Source organism: Nesoenas mayeri (genome assembly GCF_963082525.1).
Source record: "Nesoenas mayeri genome assembly, chromosome: 12".
Taxonomy (NCBI): Eukaryota; Metazoa; Chordata; class Aves; order Columbiformes; family Columbidae; genus Nesoenas; species Nesoenas mayeri.
In genome coordinates this window covers 8,536,452-8,555,233 of record NC_137547.1, presented here as the reverse complement: position 1 = coordinate 8,555,233, position 18,782 = coordinate 8,536,452, and the positions used below count along the sequence as shown (strand labels likewise).

The following is an 18,782-nucleotide window of genomic DNA, read 5'->3' as shown; positions in this document are numbered from 1 at the left end:
TGGTGGCAGGAGCAGGGCACATCTGCAGGGCAGCACAGCAATAGCCATGCACCATGGAGCTGTGCACTGGGGAGTCAGACAATGGGGAGCTGCGCAGTGGGAACCTGTGCAACAGAGAGTCGTGCAATGGGGAGGGTGTTGTACAATAGGGGACCAGCTGTGCAACCGGGAGCCATGCAACAGCTGTGCACTTGGGAGCTGCACAACAGGGAGTTGTGCAACAGGGAGGGTGCTGCACAGGGAAAGAGCCATGCAATGAGGAACCATGCAACGGGGAGCTGTGCATCGGGAAGTAGTGCAACAGGGAGAGAGCTGTGTAATGGTGAGCCATGCAACAGGGAGCTGTACAATGGGGAGGGAGCCGTGTAACAGGGAGCTGTGCAACAGGGAGCTGTGCAACGGGGAGTTGTGCAATGGAGAGGGAGCTGTGCAGTGAGGAGATGTGCAATGGGAAGGGAGCCGTATAACGGGGAGCTGTGCAACGGGGAGCTGTGCAACAGGGAGCTGTGCAATGGAGAGGGAGCCGTGCAGTGAGGAGATGTGCGATGGGGAGGGAGCTATGCAAAGGGGAGGGAGCTGTGCAGCGGGGAGCTGTGCTGCAAGGAGGAGTGCAACAGGGTGCCATGCAGCACGTTTGGCACAGGGCTGGTGCCTCCCCCCTGCCATGGCCGGGCTCTGCCCGAGCTGGGCTCCTGTCCCCGTTTCCGCTCCCAGCCCCGCTGCGCCTGGCTGGGCTGCCGGTCCTGGCCCTGGTGGAAACGCACCTGAGGGAGGTGGGTGGAGGTCACCCCGGCTGCCCCACTTCATGCACCACTGCGCAACAGTGGAAAAACAGCGGAGGAGCGGGCTGCGGGGCCCGGGAGGGGACAGCACCAGGGCACGTGCCACCAGAGGTAGGCTGACACATGGCGGCTTGCACGGCACAAGGGCCACGTTCAACCATGCAGAGGCAGTCCCGCTGCCCATGCCTCTGTTGGACCGGCAGCATCCTGGTACCAGGCTGGCAGTGCCATGTGGGGAGTCCTGCTCCATCCCACCAAGGCTTCCCCACTGTGCCATCACCCATGGGTGTCAGGCCTTGCCAGGGGAAGTGTTGGCAGCCCTGTGTCCCTGGGTGCATCCCACACGTCTCCTATTGCTGCAGAGGTGAATGCAAATCTGCAGCGGGACTGGCTGAAAATACTAAACTGGGCTGGGTTTCTGCTTGGTGCCATGGGGCTGTGGCAGTGTCGGTGCCACCCAGATGTCCTGTGCCACGGCCCCTGGTGTGGGGCTGTGCTCCAGCCCGGCCTGGCGAGTGGGATACGGCCAGGGCTGGAATGGGAGGGGAACGCAGTGCTGCCATGGCCAGAGAGATTCAGCTCAGCTGCCATGTGGCAGTGTGGTGACCTCTGTGTGCGTCCCCTGGATGCCTGTGTGTCCCCAGAATATCTGTGTCCATGAGATGTCTATGCATCCCTGGGATATCTGTGTGTCCCCTGGATGTCTATATGTCCCTGGGATATCTGTGTGTCCCCAGCATGTCTGTGCATCCCTGGGATGTCTGTGTGTCCCCAGGATGCCTGTCCACGCCCAGGAGGGGCCCAGGCCATTCCTCAGCCCTGCCCAAATCCAGCTGTTTGGCACATGAGCCTGGCACCCCCGGGCAGGGCTGCAGCTCCATGACGCCATTTACCGCCATGACATCAGAGCACACCGTGGTGACGCCGCCGGGGGACGCAGTGACGTCACCGGCACGCTGCGCCGCCGAGCCCCGCCCCCAGTGGGCGGTTTGGGGCCAAATCCCCATAAAACGGGTGCGAGGCGGGGGGAACGTTCGGCCGCGGTGCCGCGTTTCCGCCGGAGCCCGTTCGCGGCCGGACCGGTCCCCGGCGCGGTGTCGCCGCCAGGTGAGGCCCCGCCGAGGCGGTGGGTCGGGCCCGGCCTGTCCCGTCCCGTCAGCCGGGGCGAACCGAACCGTGTCCCGGTGCCCTCGGCCCGCTCTGCTCCCCGCTCGGACCCCGGGGTGGGGGGTAGGAGGGTCCCCCCCGCCCGGTGCCGCGATTAGTGGTGGCTTTGATTACAACATAATAAACATCCCGTCCCGTGAGCCCGGGCCCGGCGGGGGCTCGCAGCGGGTGTGAGGGCCTGGTGGGGCCGATCCTCGCCCGCTGTTGCTGGGAAATGAGGGAAAGATGGATTTTCCTGCTGCTGCTCTGGGTTTGACGTGCGGGGCAGGGAGCTGGAGCTGGAATCCCTGCCCGGGATGCGAGAGCAATAGAACCTCGGGGAGATGGCGGGTCTGGGGTCCGCCGTGCTTTGCGGTGGTTTGGTGGTGCCAGGAGCTGGTGTAAGCTCCCCAGCCCCTTTCATTTCTTATTTTAGCCATAGGGGGTGAAGGTGGAGGCAGCAAATGCTGATCTGCTGTGCTGCTGCCACCACCCCAGGGCCCCCAGCGAAAAATGTGTGCTGTGCTGGGGGGGGCAGGTGTGTGTGTGTGTGTGTGTCCCAGTTACCCCCGAGCAACAGGCAGATAAAGAAAACGGCCCCTGGTGCTAATTCACCCTGTCCTGAGTGTCTGTGAGTCTGTACACACCCCGTCAACACTTGTTCTATGAAGTCCATAAACACCCAGGCCTGGCTGAAGGTGCTGCTGGTTATTGTTCCATTAAATCCAGACTGTTGCTGTGGTGAAAAGGGGATAATGTGGTTTTCTTTTTAATTTTTTTTTTTTTTTTGGAAGCAGCTGTTCTGAAGCAGCAGCTAACACCTGCTCCAGAGCAGTGCGAGGAACAGTGAGCATGCCAAGTGCACTTAACTGTGCTGGCCCGGAGCGTAGCGGGATCCTGGCGAAGGGTTGCTTCCAATTAACGCCCCTCTTAATGACTGGAGTGTTGACATCTCACCAGTGAGCTGACCTTGGGCACAGGTCAGAGTGAGGTGAGTTGGTTTATGTTACGCATGGTGTTCTCACTTTATTTTATATTTTAGTCCCTACAGAGAAATGGAAATCTGTCATGTGAGCTTTGTCATGACCTGTTTTGGTTTTTTTCCATCCTGATGGTGTATGTCATGAGTGTACTTGGTTACCACGCTCTGGGTTTAAAGCCTCTCCCCCTACCAGATGTTTCCGCAGTAAATCACAAGTTTGTTTTGCAGAAGCAGAAATTGAGGTCGATATGCAAAAGAAAACATGTGCAAAGCCAGTGTCTGGCTGGGGAAATGCTCTGAAGGTGGATGGGAGAGACTGCAGGGCTGTCAGCTACATCTGTGCAAAAATAACCCCTTGTCTGAGCAGCCTGAGCTGGGTTGAGCCATGTTCAGCTCATCCCTGAGCTGCCAGTTCTTGGGATCCTTTTTGTTTCAGCTCCTCCCCATGGTGGGAAGCTGAGCTGAGCTGGGAGGATATTTGAGTTGAGGATATTAGCTCCACTAATAGGCACTGATAACAAAGTTGGGTTTTGTTTTGTTTTGTTTTTTTTAATCAAGTCATTATTGCCAGCATTGAGGAAATGTCACATACACTCTTACCAAGGGAGAAGTTGTCATCCTTTGGCTCTGTCCTCTTGTCACAGTATCTCTCCAGGGATGCCTCAGGGGGGACGTTTACTAGCAACCGTTAGCCAGGGTGTGCACTAAAGTCCTTTTTTCTTCTATGACAGCTCTGTTCTGTCTTCTCTGCTCCCCTGTTGGTGTCGGCGACGGTCTCTGTACAACAAGGGTGCTTGTTCTTGCTGAGCTTCCAGGCTCTGTCCAAAGGGGGGTCAGGATTCTTTTGAGGCATATTTTCAGTTCTCTCAATTTATTTCTTTTTCGCCTTGTCTCTGCGGTACCAGCGATCTCCCCTGCAGAGTGTTCCCGTGGTCCCCAGGGCTCCCATCTCCCGGTTATATTCTGGTGGGATTTGCTCTGTGCATTAACATTTTCCCAGATGCTTCACATACTGTCTGATATTATGACACAAATCTTTCCCTTTCAAAAGGAGAGGGTGATGAAAAGGGGTGAAGAGCAAACTTCAGAGCTTCAGGGACTTCTTACCAGTCACCACAAGGGGCTTTTTGCTGACTTCTCCCATGAGTGAGCAGGTTGATGTCATCGTGCTGTCTAAGCACAAAGGCAGAATGTGGGACGTTTGTACCAGCCATGGTCTTCCTGTAAAACCTTTACTGGCACTGATACATCTCCCTGTTCCCTTTTGGAGATTTTTCTGTGTTGCAATGTCCCTGTGCATTGTGTCATCGCTCTGGCGGAGTGACCGGGGTGATTGTTAGACTGGGCTCAGATCAAGTGGAGCTGAGCTTGTCCCAATGCTCTGCTCAGCTGCCAGGTTGGTACTTTCAGAAGTACCAAACCCCCAGGTCAGGGTGTGCAGGACCGCACTTCCCTGCTGCTGTTTGCTGTGAATAGCTTGCTGTGTCACGTAAGAATGCAACTGAGCTGGAGCGGTGTTAGTGATGGATGATCCATCAGGTGGGAGGGTTTGGGCACGTTCCTGTACTCAGCTGTGCTGCTGCTCAAAGGAAAGCTCACGCAGGAAATGATCTTGACTGGACCAAACCTGAGGAGACCTGGATTTCATGTCTAGCTCTGTGCTGCCTAACTCGAAGCACAGAGCAAGGTGATGTTTCACCACAGTGGTGGAAACTGTGAATTGAGAGCTAGGGATTGTTGTCTTTAATTTCCTCAGCTGCTGGTCACACTGAGTTTGAGTGGCACCTTAAGTAGCCACTACTTAGTGTCCTAATATTACTGATTGATGAAAACTGTTTCATAATTTAAGTTTTGGGGGACACAGAGGCCACATAGGGAAGGGTCTCTGTCTCCTGTTCCATCCGACCAGGGCTTAGTGCACTGGGGATGCAGCAGTCTGAAGCATAAACATTAATAATACAGTGGGCATTATTCAACTCAAAGCTGCCACTTCTCCTTTGTGGGAATAACCCCCTGGGTAATTGCTGCATGTACTTATCTGTTCCTATAATTGCTTTCTGCAGAATCGCTCCATAACAAGAGGTGTTGGCAGGATGCTGGTCTCCCTGCTCTTCCCCCAAGCGAGCCGAGCCCTTCGATGCCTCATCAGGGACTTGCACCGTGGCAGGTGGGGACTGTGTGGGCAGCAGAGGGCCAGCTGTCCCCACAGGGCTCTGCAAACTGCTCGGGCAGCCCACAGTGGTGACATTACCCCCGTCTTCACTAGGGCTTTGGCTTTTGGTGATAAAATCGCCATCATTGACCAAAACGGTGAGCACACTTACAGGGACCTTCTCAGCCAGAGCCTGCGCTTGTCCCAGGAGATCTGTAGGACTCTGGGGTGCTCCAGCAGGGACTTGAAGGAAGAAAGGATCTCCTTTTTATGTCCCAATGATGCCTCGTATGTGGTGGCCCAGTGGGCTTCCTGGATGAGTGGGGGCATAGCAGTGCCCCTCTACAAGAAACACCCAGTGCAGCAGCTGGAATATGTGGTTGAGGACTCGCAGAGTGCTCTCGTCATCGCAGCAGAGGAATTCTTGGGGAAAATAACCCCCAGTGCTGAGAAGCTGGGAGTCCCGGTTCTGCCGCTTCTTAGGTCTCATAGCAATGGATCTGCAAATCCTGCAGCAATGGAGGAGGGTCCCTTGACAACCTGTTCCTCATGGAAAGACAGAGGAGCCATGATAATCTACACTAGTGGGACGACGGGAAGACCTAAAGGCGTCCTCAGCACCCATGAGAACGTGCAAGCTGTGGTGAGTGCTGCTTCCCCTCTGCAGTGCTTCTGCCAGGTTACAGAGCTCTTGGTCATTGGAGGTGTTTTGGGGTTACAAACACACACAACTGAATTCTGCCCAGAGGCATGGGGCTGTATCTCAAAAGTCTTCAATGCTTTTAAGGTGTATCTCTGGAGGGGTTTAAAAGGCACATAGATGAGGTTCTTAGTGACATAGTTTAATGCTAGAGTTGGGTTATGGTTGGACTCAATCTTGAGGGTCTTGTCCAACCAGCGTGATTCTGTGATTCTCTGAAGAGTGTTTGAGGCTCTAAACATTGTCCTTTTGGACTCTTCTCTCTGCTTTCCTGGAAAGCAGAGGGGATGAAACCTGTTGTTAAGAGACTGCTTTCTTTGCAGTTTGCTTTTCTTCACTGTGACTAAGAAAGGATCTTTGCCCCTAATTGGAATATAATTTAGCCCAGCCCTATACAGTGCTGTGTGAAGTCTGTGCATTATTCAACTATATGTCCCCAAGGCAAAAAATCCATTAGCTCTCTGAGCCAAAAGGAATTAAAAGTTTGTATGAGCCTGCTGACTCCCTCCCCAGTTGGTTATCGCTGCCTGCAACCAATAGATTCATGCCATTAGGGAAAAAGGGCAGGGAATATATCGTGCCTTACAGATTATTCCGAACGCTTGCGTTGTTCTGGGCACTCGGATGCTGCAGCAATGGGAGCGGTGCGGAGCGGTGATGGGTAGAGCCAGGGCTGGGCTATATTGGGCAAAGAATCTCTTCCCTCACAAATATGCTGATCATTTGGGAGGCGGCCTGAGCAGGCACCATCTTTTGCGCTGTCTTCAGAAAGCCTAAAACCTGCTCCCTGCCCTGTAGAAAAGGGTCGGGAATGACATGACTGAATTCCGCTGTTCATATGGTGCCTTTTTTTTTTAATTTTTATTTTTAGATGGCTGGAAATAAGCTTTCCAGTTGCTAATGTTGGGCTCTGAAGGGCATTGCTCACCCAGAAGCCTGGGGTCTAATACTTGAGATAATTAGCTTCTAAAATACTCTGCTATGAAGGGCTTAATATACTAATATTTTTTACTAACATGCGGCCTCCTTTCTGTTTATCAGACAGTGGCTTTTCTGCTCCTCCTGACTATCCCTTACAGGTGCTAAAAGCCCAGTGTCAGTGTCCCAACTGTGTCAACAGAATTCTGGGAAAATTAGGCTTTTGATTCCTGTTTCTGGCAACTCTGCCTCTGCAGTGGCAGGCTAATAATTTTGTAGGTCCTACTTAAAATCATTGCTGACTATTTCTTAGTAATGAGGAAGGACTTTGATCTATGTATGAAGACATACTGACAAGATGCAGGTGTTCCTCTTGTTTTCTGCTGTTGTGGTGGGAATTTTGTTACTTCTGACCCTAAAGGAAAGATTTTTATGCCCTAAAGGAAAGATTTTTGTGCCCAGGCATTGTTCAAGGTCTGTGATTTCTGCAGCCAGCTGTGCACAGGGGATCTAGAGCCTGGAGACCTCAGGTTTTTTGAGCAGGGAGAGTCTTTTCCTCCTGTCCTAACACTGGGTTGTATGTTTTCTTCTACAGACCACAGGGCTGGTTGAGAAATGGGAGTGGAAGAAGGAGGATGTTATCCTGCACGTGCTGCCTTTGCATCATGTCCATGGGGTGATCAATAAGCTGCTCTGTCCTCTTTGGGTGGGAGCGACATGCATCATGTTACCCGAATTCAGCGCACAGATGGTAAGCCTGGAGGGATCACGCGTTGTCTTTGAAATTCAGCAGCGAGACCCCATGCATTGTAATTAGAGCAACTTTGGAAATAAGTTCATAAAGAATTCCAGCCTCTTTAGCCACTGGCTGCATGTGGTTCACAAAGTGTCTGTTAAAAAGAAAAAAAGTATTTGGTTGGACACTCAGTCTGGGGTAAACATGCTCTTCTGGAGGCTACAACTTATTTAAGCGTGACATACATAATGGTAACATTACACTGTCCCTCATGATGTTGAGGGTCTCTGACTGGAGCTGGATCCTTCCACACACCCACTGAAACATCTGCACCCAGAATAAGGGTTCTTAATTCTCCAGTGCCAGGAAGAGTGGAAATACTGGATTTTTCTCTTGCGTGTTAGCCATGTATTGCTTGATGTTATGCTGCTTGTCAGAGATTTCATTTTTTGTAGCTTGCGTTTGCCCTTCCTATCCTATGCCAAGCATTTTTTGTTATGTTACATGACAAGGCACAAGCTCTAGAGTTTCTTGAAGTCCAGGTAAGAGAAATACTGGTACTCATCGGTTGCACAGAAACATTGCTCTTCCTCCATGGAGAAACAAGTGTGAACAGATCTCTCGGTTTAGACTCAGTGATAGGAGAGCGAGCTTGCAAATCGAGAGCTTCTTGCAGTAAAGGTAGCAGGAGGGAAACCTGGAATGCAGTAAAGACGTGCTTATAACATTGCTTTCTAGCTGAGAGAGAAAATGCCAATCCCAGTGCTCTGCTTTTTTTGTTTCTTGCTGCAGAAGAAGGCAGCTGACATAAAGAGAGGAAGAAAAGGGACTAGAAACAGGACAACTGACAGCGAGGTGGAACAGTTTGTACAGTTACTGGCTCCTGGGATCCAGCACCGTTCATGTACATCTCCCAGTGTTGTCGGTGTGAGAGATGTTGTGGTCTGCAGTGTCTCTGCTGAGGGACAATTGGGTTTGCAGGTGCTGGTGCCACCTCGTAGCAGAAAGGAAATGTGTGCTGTTGGTACAGAACTCCCTGGGAAAGCAGAAAGAGCCTGTCAAGCCTGTTCTTTGCACCTAAACAGGCTGCTTTACCCAGTCATATTTATTCACGTGCTGGGCAGCTTTGTCACACTGAAAGGACAAAGTGCAAAGGTGCAGGATACACCCTGGCGACTTTGTGCTGCTGCTGGGTGAGGGTGAGCCTGGGCTCCCATCTGAGCAACTGCAGCACTGTGCGATTCTTTGGTTCTTATATCTGCTTCTTGGAGAAGCAACCACAGAAATCACACACTTCCTTTCCTGCCCTGACACCTGAACCCCCAGTTACTGCGTGAGCACTGGTCCTTTGTGGGGGCACAGCCCCCAAATCCCAGAGGGGCAGCTCTCTGGTTACGTTTCCCGGGTAAATAGGTAGGATGTTATGGTAGAAGGGGGCAGGAAGGTCGCCTGGCAGCTGTAGCCGGTGCTGTCTCCTCCATGATCACTGCCAAATTGTCTTCCCCCATGTTTGGGGTGTCACCCCAAAAGCTCAGGGTGCAGTGGGGACGTGTTCTCCACCAAAGCCAGGGCTCAGAGGGCTCCCAGCCCCGGTGACACTGCTGAGGTGTCAGAAGATGGTGCTGGCAGCGAAGCTGAGCCCTCTGGAGGGCGCGTTTCTCCGCATCCTCTGCCACCCGTGATCGATTGTCCCTTCTAACCCATGTCTTTCTCTGCTCGCTCTCCCGACATCTGCAAATCAATGAGCTGAGGCTGAAGGATGGATTTGGGTGCGGGGGAGCGGGACACCCCACCTGCCTGCTCCCATCACAGCTGTCCCCTCCGTTTGACAACCAAGGGCGAGCGGGGACAGCGCTGGAGGCGTCCCCGTGACCCTGAAGGTTGAACTTGGGCAGGGAGGGCGGTGTGGTGAGGGGTGTCCCTGGCGTGGCGAGTGTCCCTGCCACGGCACTCACTGTGCCGAGGGCTCTCAGGTGCGTTCGGGCTCTGAAGGATGTAATTTTCTTCTTTTTTTTTTTTTCTTTTGTATTATTCCCTTTATTTTTCCAAGAGCCTCCCCTGGGAGCTGGAAGTGGTTTGATCGACACTACAAAGGAAGCACATGAGGGTAAATAAGGCTTTCTTGTGGAGTTTAATGCAAGCTGCCTTTCAGTTCCAGTCTATTTTCACCAGCTGTTTACAAAATGCCCTTTGCTACTGAAATCAGCTTTCAGAAAGCAGCAGAGTTTCAGTGGAGGATTTCGCAAAAGGAGCCCGAGTTTTGCTGTGTGTGGTTTGGTTTTTTTGTGTTGGTTTTTTTTTCCTTTGCTGCACCTTGAGAAAGCAGCCGATTATAGTGTGATATAAAGAAACTCGAATGGCAGCTAAAACACTTGACAGGCTGATCAAAACAAGGCAAGGAACTTACTCTCAACCTGCTGCAGACATATTTAGCCTTGAGTGATACTGGCAAGGGTTCAAGAGAAACCGCAGCAGCATGCCCAATGTGTGTTTGGTTTCTAATCACTAACACTTCATTATACAAAATAAATACTTTATTATTACAGTGTTTATTAAATTACATAATTTGCGGCGTGCCTTATAGTCATGGATACAGATGCCAGTCTGGTTTTGGTGGTGGTAGTAATTCTTTTTTTTTTTTTTTCCCCCTCCTTAGTTAGAAGACATTTCAAGCTCCAGCCCAAGACTTGCTTGTCATTCCCTGCAGTGCAGTGTTAGGAGGTGACATCTTTCAGACCCTTCTGTCTGCTTTTGGTAGCTGTCCAAGGAAAGGTTAAAAACCGAGACTGGAGTAACCCCAGTGTCCTGACCAACATCCGCTCTCTTACTAAAACAGCATCTGATGTCCGTGACTGCGTGCAAGCTATTGCTGAGGCCACAAGGGCTCATTAAAGTGTATTGAGATGCCTCAAGCGTGAAAGTTGCTGCATAAAAATCAGATTCTTTTTATTAAATGAGGACATCCATTACTTTGCACTAGCTACTGTACATGTTATAATTCACTTTATAGCACCATCTGTTAAGACTGTCTTGCTGAAGCTTTCTGTAGCATCTTTTTATTGTAAGTTATTAAAAAATATGGCTGCATCTATTAATCATTTATTAATAAAGGGTTTATAAATGGACCCTTAATTTCCCGCATTACAGTCCACTTGTACGTGATCTGCAAAGTACTCGGGTGCGTGTAGTCCCTGGGGTGCAGCGTGTCTCCATGGGGAGCCCTTGGGACCAGCAGTGAGCCTGGAAGTGCCTTCTTCCCAACAGCTGTGTGCGCCGAGGGTGGCTCTGATGTTATTTTATTGTTCTTTTTTCAAGGGTGAGAACTGGGAGGGCAGGAACCTCCTCCGGAGCCAGAGCAAGTGCAGCCACAGCAGCCACATGCGATCCTCCCCTCATAACGTGCTTCTCTAGCTGCACTGGGCCTGTTTGCAGGCAGCCAGCATTTCTCAGCTGCTTCTCAACCTGTTTGAAATGCTTTTTTTTCCTTATGCAGGATTGGAAATTTTAAAGCTGCTGGATTTGTACTGTTTTTGTGCAAATTGGTGGCCAGAGGAGATGAACGCCTGCACTTAAGGCAGGAGTGTGAGGTGAGCCCCCTCCTTTCCAGGCAGCTGAGAAAGCCCACGACCAGGTGCTTTTTGAAGGGCTCTGGGAGCTTTGGGGTTTGCACTGAGCAGACACTGGAGCCTCCATTCCCCAGGGACTCCCTCTCTCCATCTCCCTTCCCCACATTGATTTGGTGACAGCCACTACAGCCAAGCACACCCTGGGCTGTGACTGTTTGATGGACATGTCAGGAATAAAGACAGGTCTGGGGATGCCAGGTGTCCTCTGTGTCTGTGCTCTTGCTGTGACAGTCACACGTTGTCCCCATCCTGGATTAGGACCTGGCACCCTGTGCACAGGAACCTTTTGGAGCGAGTCAGGAGGTTGCTGGCTGTTTGGCAGGATCATCTGCTGGGGATTTCAGCTTCTATGGGTTCACTCTTGAGTTTGAATGATGGCACCTGCTTGTCTTTGCCTTGGACCACCTCTGATGTCACCTGAAGGGAAATATGTTCAGATAGCGAAGGCTCCCTGTGAGCTCTCTGTGTTGATAAATGTGAGACTGGATCCTGGGAGGCCTTTTAGCTTTAAGTGCAGGAGGGGAAATAAAAGTATTCAGAAACTTGAAGGAAAAAAAACTTGCTCTGGTGGGTGATGGGGGCAGCTTATAGAAATGTGGGTTCCTTGTAACCTAGTTGTGGCATGTGCTGCCCACTTGGCTCTGCCAGGCGAGTTTGGAGCTGTGCTGCCTGCAGAATGACAGCACTGTCTGTGCCCTGCAGCGGCTTCCGTGATAAATATGCTGAGATGCAGATTTACTGCCCTAAAGTTCCAAAAAGAGCCGTTGTTTTGGTGCCAGCGTTCCTGCGTGTCTGACTTAAGGTGCCTCCAAGGATCAAGCCCTCTAAAAATCATACCCAGCTTTACAATGTCACACGCAAAGCCATCATAATTGTTAATTTTATTTGGACCTGTCTTTCTAGGCTTTTGTCCTGATGGGAATGAATCCCTGGAGCCAGCATGCGATTTGAGACTAATTCCCTCAACGTGCCTTGAGTGTTTTGTCACCCGTGGCAGTTTTTCCTGTGTTGGGAGGGTGCCGTGACCTGATGCTCGTCGAGGTGACGTGTGGGGTGTTGCTCTGGGGTTGCTGGTGCCGTACGCTTACTCCCCTGCACTGAAGCCCAGCAGTTTGATCCGCGAGCAAGCAGTTTGTCCTTGTTGCTGCTGTTACCCATGCAAGCCAGGCTGGGTGCTGATGCTTTGTGCCTTCCCTGGGCTGCGTGGAGAGATCCAGGGCTTGGCAGCCCTGGTTGCCCCCAGGAAGGAGAAGCGTGCACCGCGGCGAGCCTCTCCCCTGGGCCTGTCACTTCTGCAAACATCACTCTGCCCAGCTCTTTTAGCTTATTTTTAAAAGAAAAGCAAATCCAAGCCGGGGAGTCTGATCTCCAATAACCAAGTACTGCTAAGATGTGGCTTGGGGATTGCATTTCCTATCCAGTTTCAGCTGGAGAAAGGCAATTGTCTTTTCATCTGTTAATGGGAGGCTTCAGTGGAGCAATTTTATTTCAGACTCAAAGAGGAGTCGGTGGAGGGAGGAGCAGGTCACTAGTGAATGGATTATGTTTGATCACTTCTCACAGACCTGGCTTTAAAAAGTTCGAGGTTTTTCTTCCCATCTCCCCAGATCTGCCGTCTGTCCTCAGCATCTGTTACGGAGTAATGTCTTTTGATGTGTGTGGGGAAATATAAAAAATGGAACCAGAGCCTGTCATATTTATTTATATTACCAGGTCCCAGGGAAAGCACTTGCTCCTTTCAGCATGCCTACAGCGTAGGAAGGGTTTAAAAGCTTCAGCCTGGAATGCGGAGGGGCCATCAAACTGTGCTGATGAATAAATGATTAAAACCAGAGTCATGCTGAGCGCAAACAGTTTGGGGTTATAACAAACATGAGATGAAGCCACCAAGGGCCCAATTTCCCTTTGAAGAGAAGAATGTTTCTCTCTCATATTGCTCGTGAAGCATCCACGGCTCAGTCCTTGGGAGAGCAGAGCTCCCCTTGATGCTCTCACGTCGTGCCCGTCTGCCTTTGTTGGGGATAAACCGGTGTCAAACGTGTGTGTAGAGTTACTGGAGATTTCTGTGCTCGGCATTAGGTGCAGGGTCTCACCAAACGAGGATCAGGCTCTGAAAATTGCAGGCAGCCCTTTTTTCCTTGCCGGTGCTGCTCCCCGCATGGCAGCAATCGATGCGAAACACAAAACCATCTCCCCCATTAAAAGGGGAGTAAAGGGCTGATTTAACCTTGTGTTAGGGGTATTGTTACCTCTGAAAAGGTTTAAAAAAATTCAATAGCAACTGAAAATGATACAATAATTTTATAGAAGAGAGGAGCTATTGTATCTGTCGATAGAAGCAGCGGCATGGGCTGTCTGTTATCCCTTTGAGGTCTGATGGGAAAATTCATGCCAATATTTGTTTTCTTTTCTGCTTTTAGGTTTTTTTTGCCTGCATCATTTCTGGCTGCTTTTGGAAGTCCTGTATCAGGCAAAGTCTTGCAAGATTTAGCATGCAAGTGGTTGTTACCACCTTCTCTTCTGTTCTCGTTGCATTAGAAGATGCCCGGATGTTGGTAGAGTTGGTGTTTTCTGTCTAGTTTCTGGCGCTGTGCATTTCCCACTGAAGCTGTGGCTTCTGTAAAGGAAAAAACTTATTGCCTTTTTCTCCTCTGTGCTTGCACCTCTTCCTTCAGGTGACCTGGAGGCTGGTTGGGAAGGTTGCTGGATTGAATGAGCAGCTCTCATGTTCCTCCGTCCTCCGTTGCCATCTGTGTGCTGGAAGAAATACATGGGGAAAAACTTACAGCTATTTCTCACTCGAGTTGTTTTGTACTTGCTGGTTTAATTTTCTCCTCTTTTTTTTACTTTTTAAATTTTTTATTTACTGGTAGCAAAATCCCACTGGCCAGCCCATGGAATTACCCAGATATGCTTTTGTGCAGTGGGAGGGAGAGAAAATGAGGAATGTTGGGCTGACAGGAAGGCTCTTGGGAACAGGAGGTCTCCCGGTTCTTTGCTGGCTCCAGCAGCCCTGGGCTTTTGCTGCTGTTATTGCTGATAGGAAGCTGTTCCCACTCTTGGTTTCTTGCAGTTAGAAGCTTTTTATTTCTAACCCTTGTTTATCCTAAAGGGAATCTTGGTCCATCCCTGAACACCTTCCATGGGAAGGCTGCTGCTTCCCTTGTGTCTGACACTGTGTTTACCTCCAGAATCCTTGGGTTTTTTAAAAGCACTTGGAGTCCCGAAGTGTCAGGTGAGCAGCATAAACTGAAATGACGTGCTGCCGATACCCTGTGCACACGTGATTGATGTGATGACGGTGACACGTGGGCTGACAGAGGGGGAGATGGATTGTGCGGCTCTGAGCATGGCAGCGATGGAGGATGCCGGGCACTGGAAGGGGAAGCTGGGCTCTTTCCACAAGCCTTACTAAGCCCCAGGATTGTTTTAATTAGTCCCAGGTAACGAGACTTTCCCAGATTCTTCTCTCATACCCTGAAGTTACAGGCGCAAACCAGAAATAGCTGTTATAGCTGGCTGGGTGGTGACAAACCCTCCGGACAGCTTGGGTGCTGCAGAGGGCTTGGGTTTGCCAGCTTTGTACACGGTGGTAGGATGGAGACTTGGCTGAGCAGGAGCAGAGCAGGTGGAGATGTTTGGCTGTTCAGCAGGTCACCCCGGCAGCTGGTGGCACAAATCCAAAGGCAGCTGCTTATCCTTAGGAAAGGGGCTGTTGCTGGGGCAAGTCGGGCTGACACAAAAAAGCTGCTCCCGTGGCTGGTGTGGAGATAGGGAGGATTTTATCTGGGACAGGAGCTGAGCAGGACTGCAGGGACAGGGGACTCTGAAGTACAAGAGAGATCCACTATATTTTGGAGTGATGGTTTTGTTGTTTTTCAAATCTAAATCCATGTGAAAATAACTCTGCTGTGTGGCCAGACTGGAAGTCTGCCTGCGCTCCCCACAGCTGCTCCGGACTTGTGAAGGGAAAAAGAATTTGAAAAAAAAAATTAAAAAAAAATCCCACAGCAAGGATCCAGCAGCTCTGAGCATCTGCCTCCCTTCAGTTCTTTCGGCACGGTCCTGATCCCCGCTTGCCATCACATCTCACACTGGGCTGCCAGAGCGGGTCCATGCATCCAGCCCTGCCTTTGGAGAGGCCCTTCTCCATCCTGCGGCTCCAAGGGGGAAGATATTGGGGGGACTGGAGAGAAAAAGAGCTTTGGGGGGAGCTGGGAGGAGCATGGTAGGGGGTAGATGCTCCTAAATGCAATTTTGCCTATTCCGCGTTGTTTTAGGGTATTGTGCTGGTAGATGGGGTTTCTGCAAGGGCAGCGTTCCCTCTCTGGGCATGTCACCCATCAGTCCAGGCGAGTCATGTTTCTCCTCTGCTTTTCCTGATACCAAGGGGATCTTGCAGCTCCTGATGTGTCCAGGGGGTTTCCACCTCCTGCATTTGTCTCACCCCGTCGAGCACCATCTCTGGGCTGGGAAGCAGCATGAGCTCACGTCTGTTCATTGGGATGGTGCCTTTGTCAAATGTGTCCTGCCCTATTACGAATAACAATATGGTGGTGGTGGGTTTGTTTGTTGTGGTTTTGTTATTTGTTTTTTCATTTTATTTTATTTTTAGGAGCTGATTGTTCTGAAGCAGTGGAGTGAGAGGTGTGGGGGGAGGCAGCACTGGCGCAGCGAAGTAGAAAGTAATGAAATGGAGCCCAAGCAAATAGGACGGAGGGGAAGGGGTAGAGTGACAGCATGAAGGAGAATCACTTGTTCACCTTCCATCAATTCCTGCTTTTTCTCGCCGTCTCACGTGTCTGTGTGCAGCTGAGCGTGCGTGGGCAGGGAGGGGAGAGGCGGCACGCGGTGTCAGGAGCTGTTAGGAAATACATTTGTCAACACCGGGGCAGGGACCTGAGCGAGAGGAAGAGGCGACCATCACCGTAGCTTTTTATTGATGGCTTTGGATTGTTCCTGTCTTGGGAAGAGTTTACCTAGGGGGAAGAGTGGCAAGGTGTAGGAGGAGTGGGCACAATCACAATATTTATGGCTGGTACCCTTTGCTAACTGCTCCCAGGGGGAGTTGCTCAGCCAGGGCAGCAGCAGGGAGTCACTTGGTCTTCATCCCCCCCGCCCCCAGCAGAGCTGGTTCTCCTGGAATTTCCCCCCATTTGTGGTTCCCACGGGTTGGCAGGCGTTGCAACTGAAGAATGTCTGTCCTGCAGGGACCGTTCCTCTTGGGAAGAGTGCGGTTGGTGAACCTGCCCTCCTGTTTGGTTGTTTGGTTTTTTTAATCTGTGTTTTTACCTGCGGTTTCTGCTGGCTGATCTGAGCTCACTGGGGACACGTCTACAGCCGCTTACTAGAAGATGATCATTTCCATTGTGGTAGAGTCTCGCTCCCAGTTCAAGTGTGTGATATCTCTCTTCCCAGACCTGCCATCCAGCTTAAAAGCATTTCTCCCTCAAAGGCTGGAGTCTGTGGGCTCCTACCTGTGTATCTTTGGCTGTGGCTTAGTTTCTTTCCAAAGAAGAGCTCCCATGCTTTGAAAAGCTGGAGGCTTTGTGTAGCCTCTGAAGAGCTGTACATGATAAGGGAATTAACTGATTCTGCCACAAGCTTATGTCTTCAGGAGCAAGTTATTTGCTGTAACATGACAGTACTAAAAATGCATTTTCCATCATCTTGTGCTCGTTGAGAGTGAAAGCAGGTGGGTGATCCCCAGCTGGGATGAGCTGAATATTGCTCTTTGGGCAATAAGGGGCATGATGAGGGTTGGGAGCTGGTGTTCTGGGCTTGAATGAGCTGCGCATAACGGGCTTCCAGTTTGTGTTTTCCAGGAACCTTCGGCAGCAGAGTCTGGGCTGTTCATGACGGGGATGGCTTTGCTTTGGGCCAGTCTGTTGCACTCCTGCCCCTCAGGTTCCCCTCACACCATTCGCAGGAGCAGCTGTGGGGATCACTGCCCCAGGAAGCGTTTGCAGGGCCCTTGCTTGGGAACCTGTTTGTGAACCTGAGCGGTTGGCGTTGACAGCACTGGTGATCGCTTCCCTCTACGTTTCACATTGAGATGTATTTTTATGTGTATCTGTTCCTTTCCTTTCTAGGTTTGGAAGAAGCTCCTAAGCACCCAAGCTCCCCGTATCAGTGTCTTCATGGCAGTGCCCACCATCTATGCCAAGCTGATCGAGTATTACGACAAGCATTTCTCTCAGCCGCAAGTCCAGGATTTTGTGCGTGCCTTTTGCCAGGAAAACATCAGGTGGGTGAGTGGTGTCCCTGTGGGCAGGGGCTGCTGGCAGCTGGCTGTCCCCACCGTGGATCTACTGAGGTTTCTTTTCACCATTGCCTCTTGGTGCTTGTGCTTTAGTGTCTCTTTGACAGAACCAGGGTGACATTGTTTAATTATGAGCCAGTCTTACATGCTAAAGCCAGAAAGGGACTGCGTGCTTGTTATAGGTGTCACCCTATATAACACAAGGCTAAGGACATTGTCCTGCAACCTAAGCTTGTACTACAGGATCTCTTTTAGGAGGCTGTGCCATCTTAACTTAAACCCCAGTCAGACAATCTTCTGTATGTCACGAACATCCTTGGTGTTGGTTAAAAAGCTTTTGGGGCTTCTGTCTTAAGGTTTTACATAGGAGCAGGCTTTATGTAACCCTTTGTTAGACTGCGAATTGCCTGGAGCGAAGGTGATCTTGCGTACTTTCTTATCTTGGGTTTCCTTGTGCAGGTTAATGGTGTCAGGCTCAGCAGCCCTGCCTGTGCCTGTCCTGGAGAAGTGGAAGAGCATCACAGGGCACACATTGCTGGAGAGATATGGGATGACCGAGATTGGGATGGCTCTTTCTAACCCTTTGCATGGAGTCCGTGTCCCAGGTAGGAGTCTCTCGAGTGTGGGTGCTGCCTGGAGGCGTTTGGCTTTGAAGTATTCTGAATTTTTTTCTTCTCATCACAGAGAGTATACATCTAATCACCATTCTGTCCAGGAGGCAGAGTCTGTGTTGATGCTTTATTATGTCCAGAGTTTTAGTTCAAGCACGGTGGTGGGGCTGCGTCTTCAGCTCCTGCTCTGTGAAGTTGTGTTTGTGTCTAGCGTTGGCACAGGATTCTTCACCCAGCAGTTCATGTCCAACCGATCTGTGCTGAATATTTAAAATAGGATGTCTGCTCACTCTTATTTTAGTGCAACTTTTTTGGCTCTTCAGGAATTAGAAATTGTCACACCTCGTTATACACTCTGTTTCTGTCCTCTCCTTGTTTTCCCTCACTTCTCTTAGCTACGCTTTGTAACTCCTCTCAGTATCTGTAGTTTATGTAACCTAGAAAGAAATTGATCTGAAACAGTAAAAATATAAATAAAATGCCCCCACCCTCCCTTTGGTTAAAAACATGGCCATCTGTCTGCGGAACAGCCCAGCCCACCACTGATCCACCCTCTCTTCTCCATGTGCATCTGCATGTGCTTGGCACCAGACGCATCATCTTGGTCTCCAGTGTTTTGGGGGGCTCATCTTACCTGGAGGGGGGCTGTCCTGGGTGTCGTGGCTCCCCCCGGCACCCCAGTCCCACAGGTCACAGAAGCCGTGTCACTACAGGGATCACACAGGGAGAGGAGAAGCCACAGCTTCCCTTGCACTGGTTCCTCCACCCAAGAACAGCTCAGGAGCAGCACAAAATACAAACCCTGGTTTACTTTCTGCAGAGGAACTGTGGTTATCCCAGCTCAGCCTGTGTTCCCTTTCCCCAGAA

The 18,782-nt window shown here is 50.7% G+C and overlaps 1 protein-coding gene across 3 annotated transcripts in view; it reads left to right on the top strand.

Moving 5' to 3' along the window:
- The first annotated feature begins 1,803 nt into the window (after positions 1–1,803).
- ACSF3 (acyl-CoA synthetase family member 3) overlaps positions 1,804–18,782 on the top strand; it is a 59,427-nt gene continuing 42,448 nt past the window's right edge. For 2 of the 3 annotated variants that reach the window (XM_080352303.1, XM_080352305.1), the window contains exons 1-6: positions 1,804–1,889; positions 2,726–2,919; positions 4,974–5,705; positions 7,276–7,431; positions 17,135–17,289; positions 17,764–17,909. In XM_080352303.1, the coding sequence (XP_080208429.1) occupies positions 5,004–5,705; positions 7,276–7,431; positions 17,135–17,289; positions 17,764–17,909 (1,159 nt within the window). In that variant the 5' untranslated portion in view covers positions 1,804–1,889; positions 2,726–2,919; positions 4,974–5,003. Of the gene's footprint in view, positions 1,890–2,308; positions 2,330–2,725; positions 2,920–4,973; positions 5,706–7,275; positions 7,432–17,134; positions 17,290–17,763; positions 17,910–18,782 lie in introns of those variants that run through there. The other variant, XM_080352304.1, reaches the window with a different exon arrangement.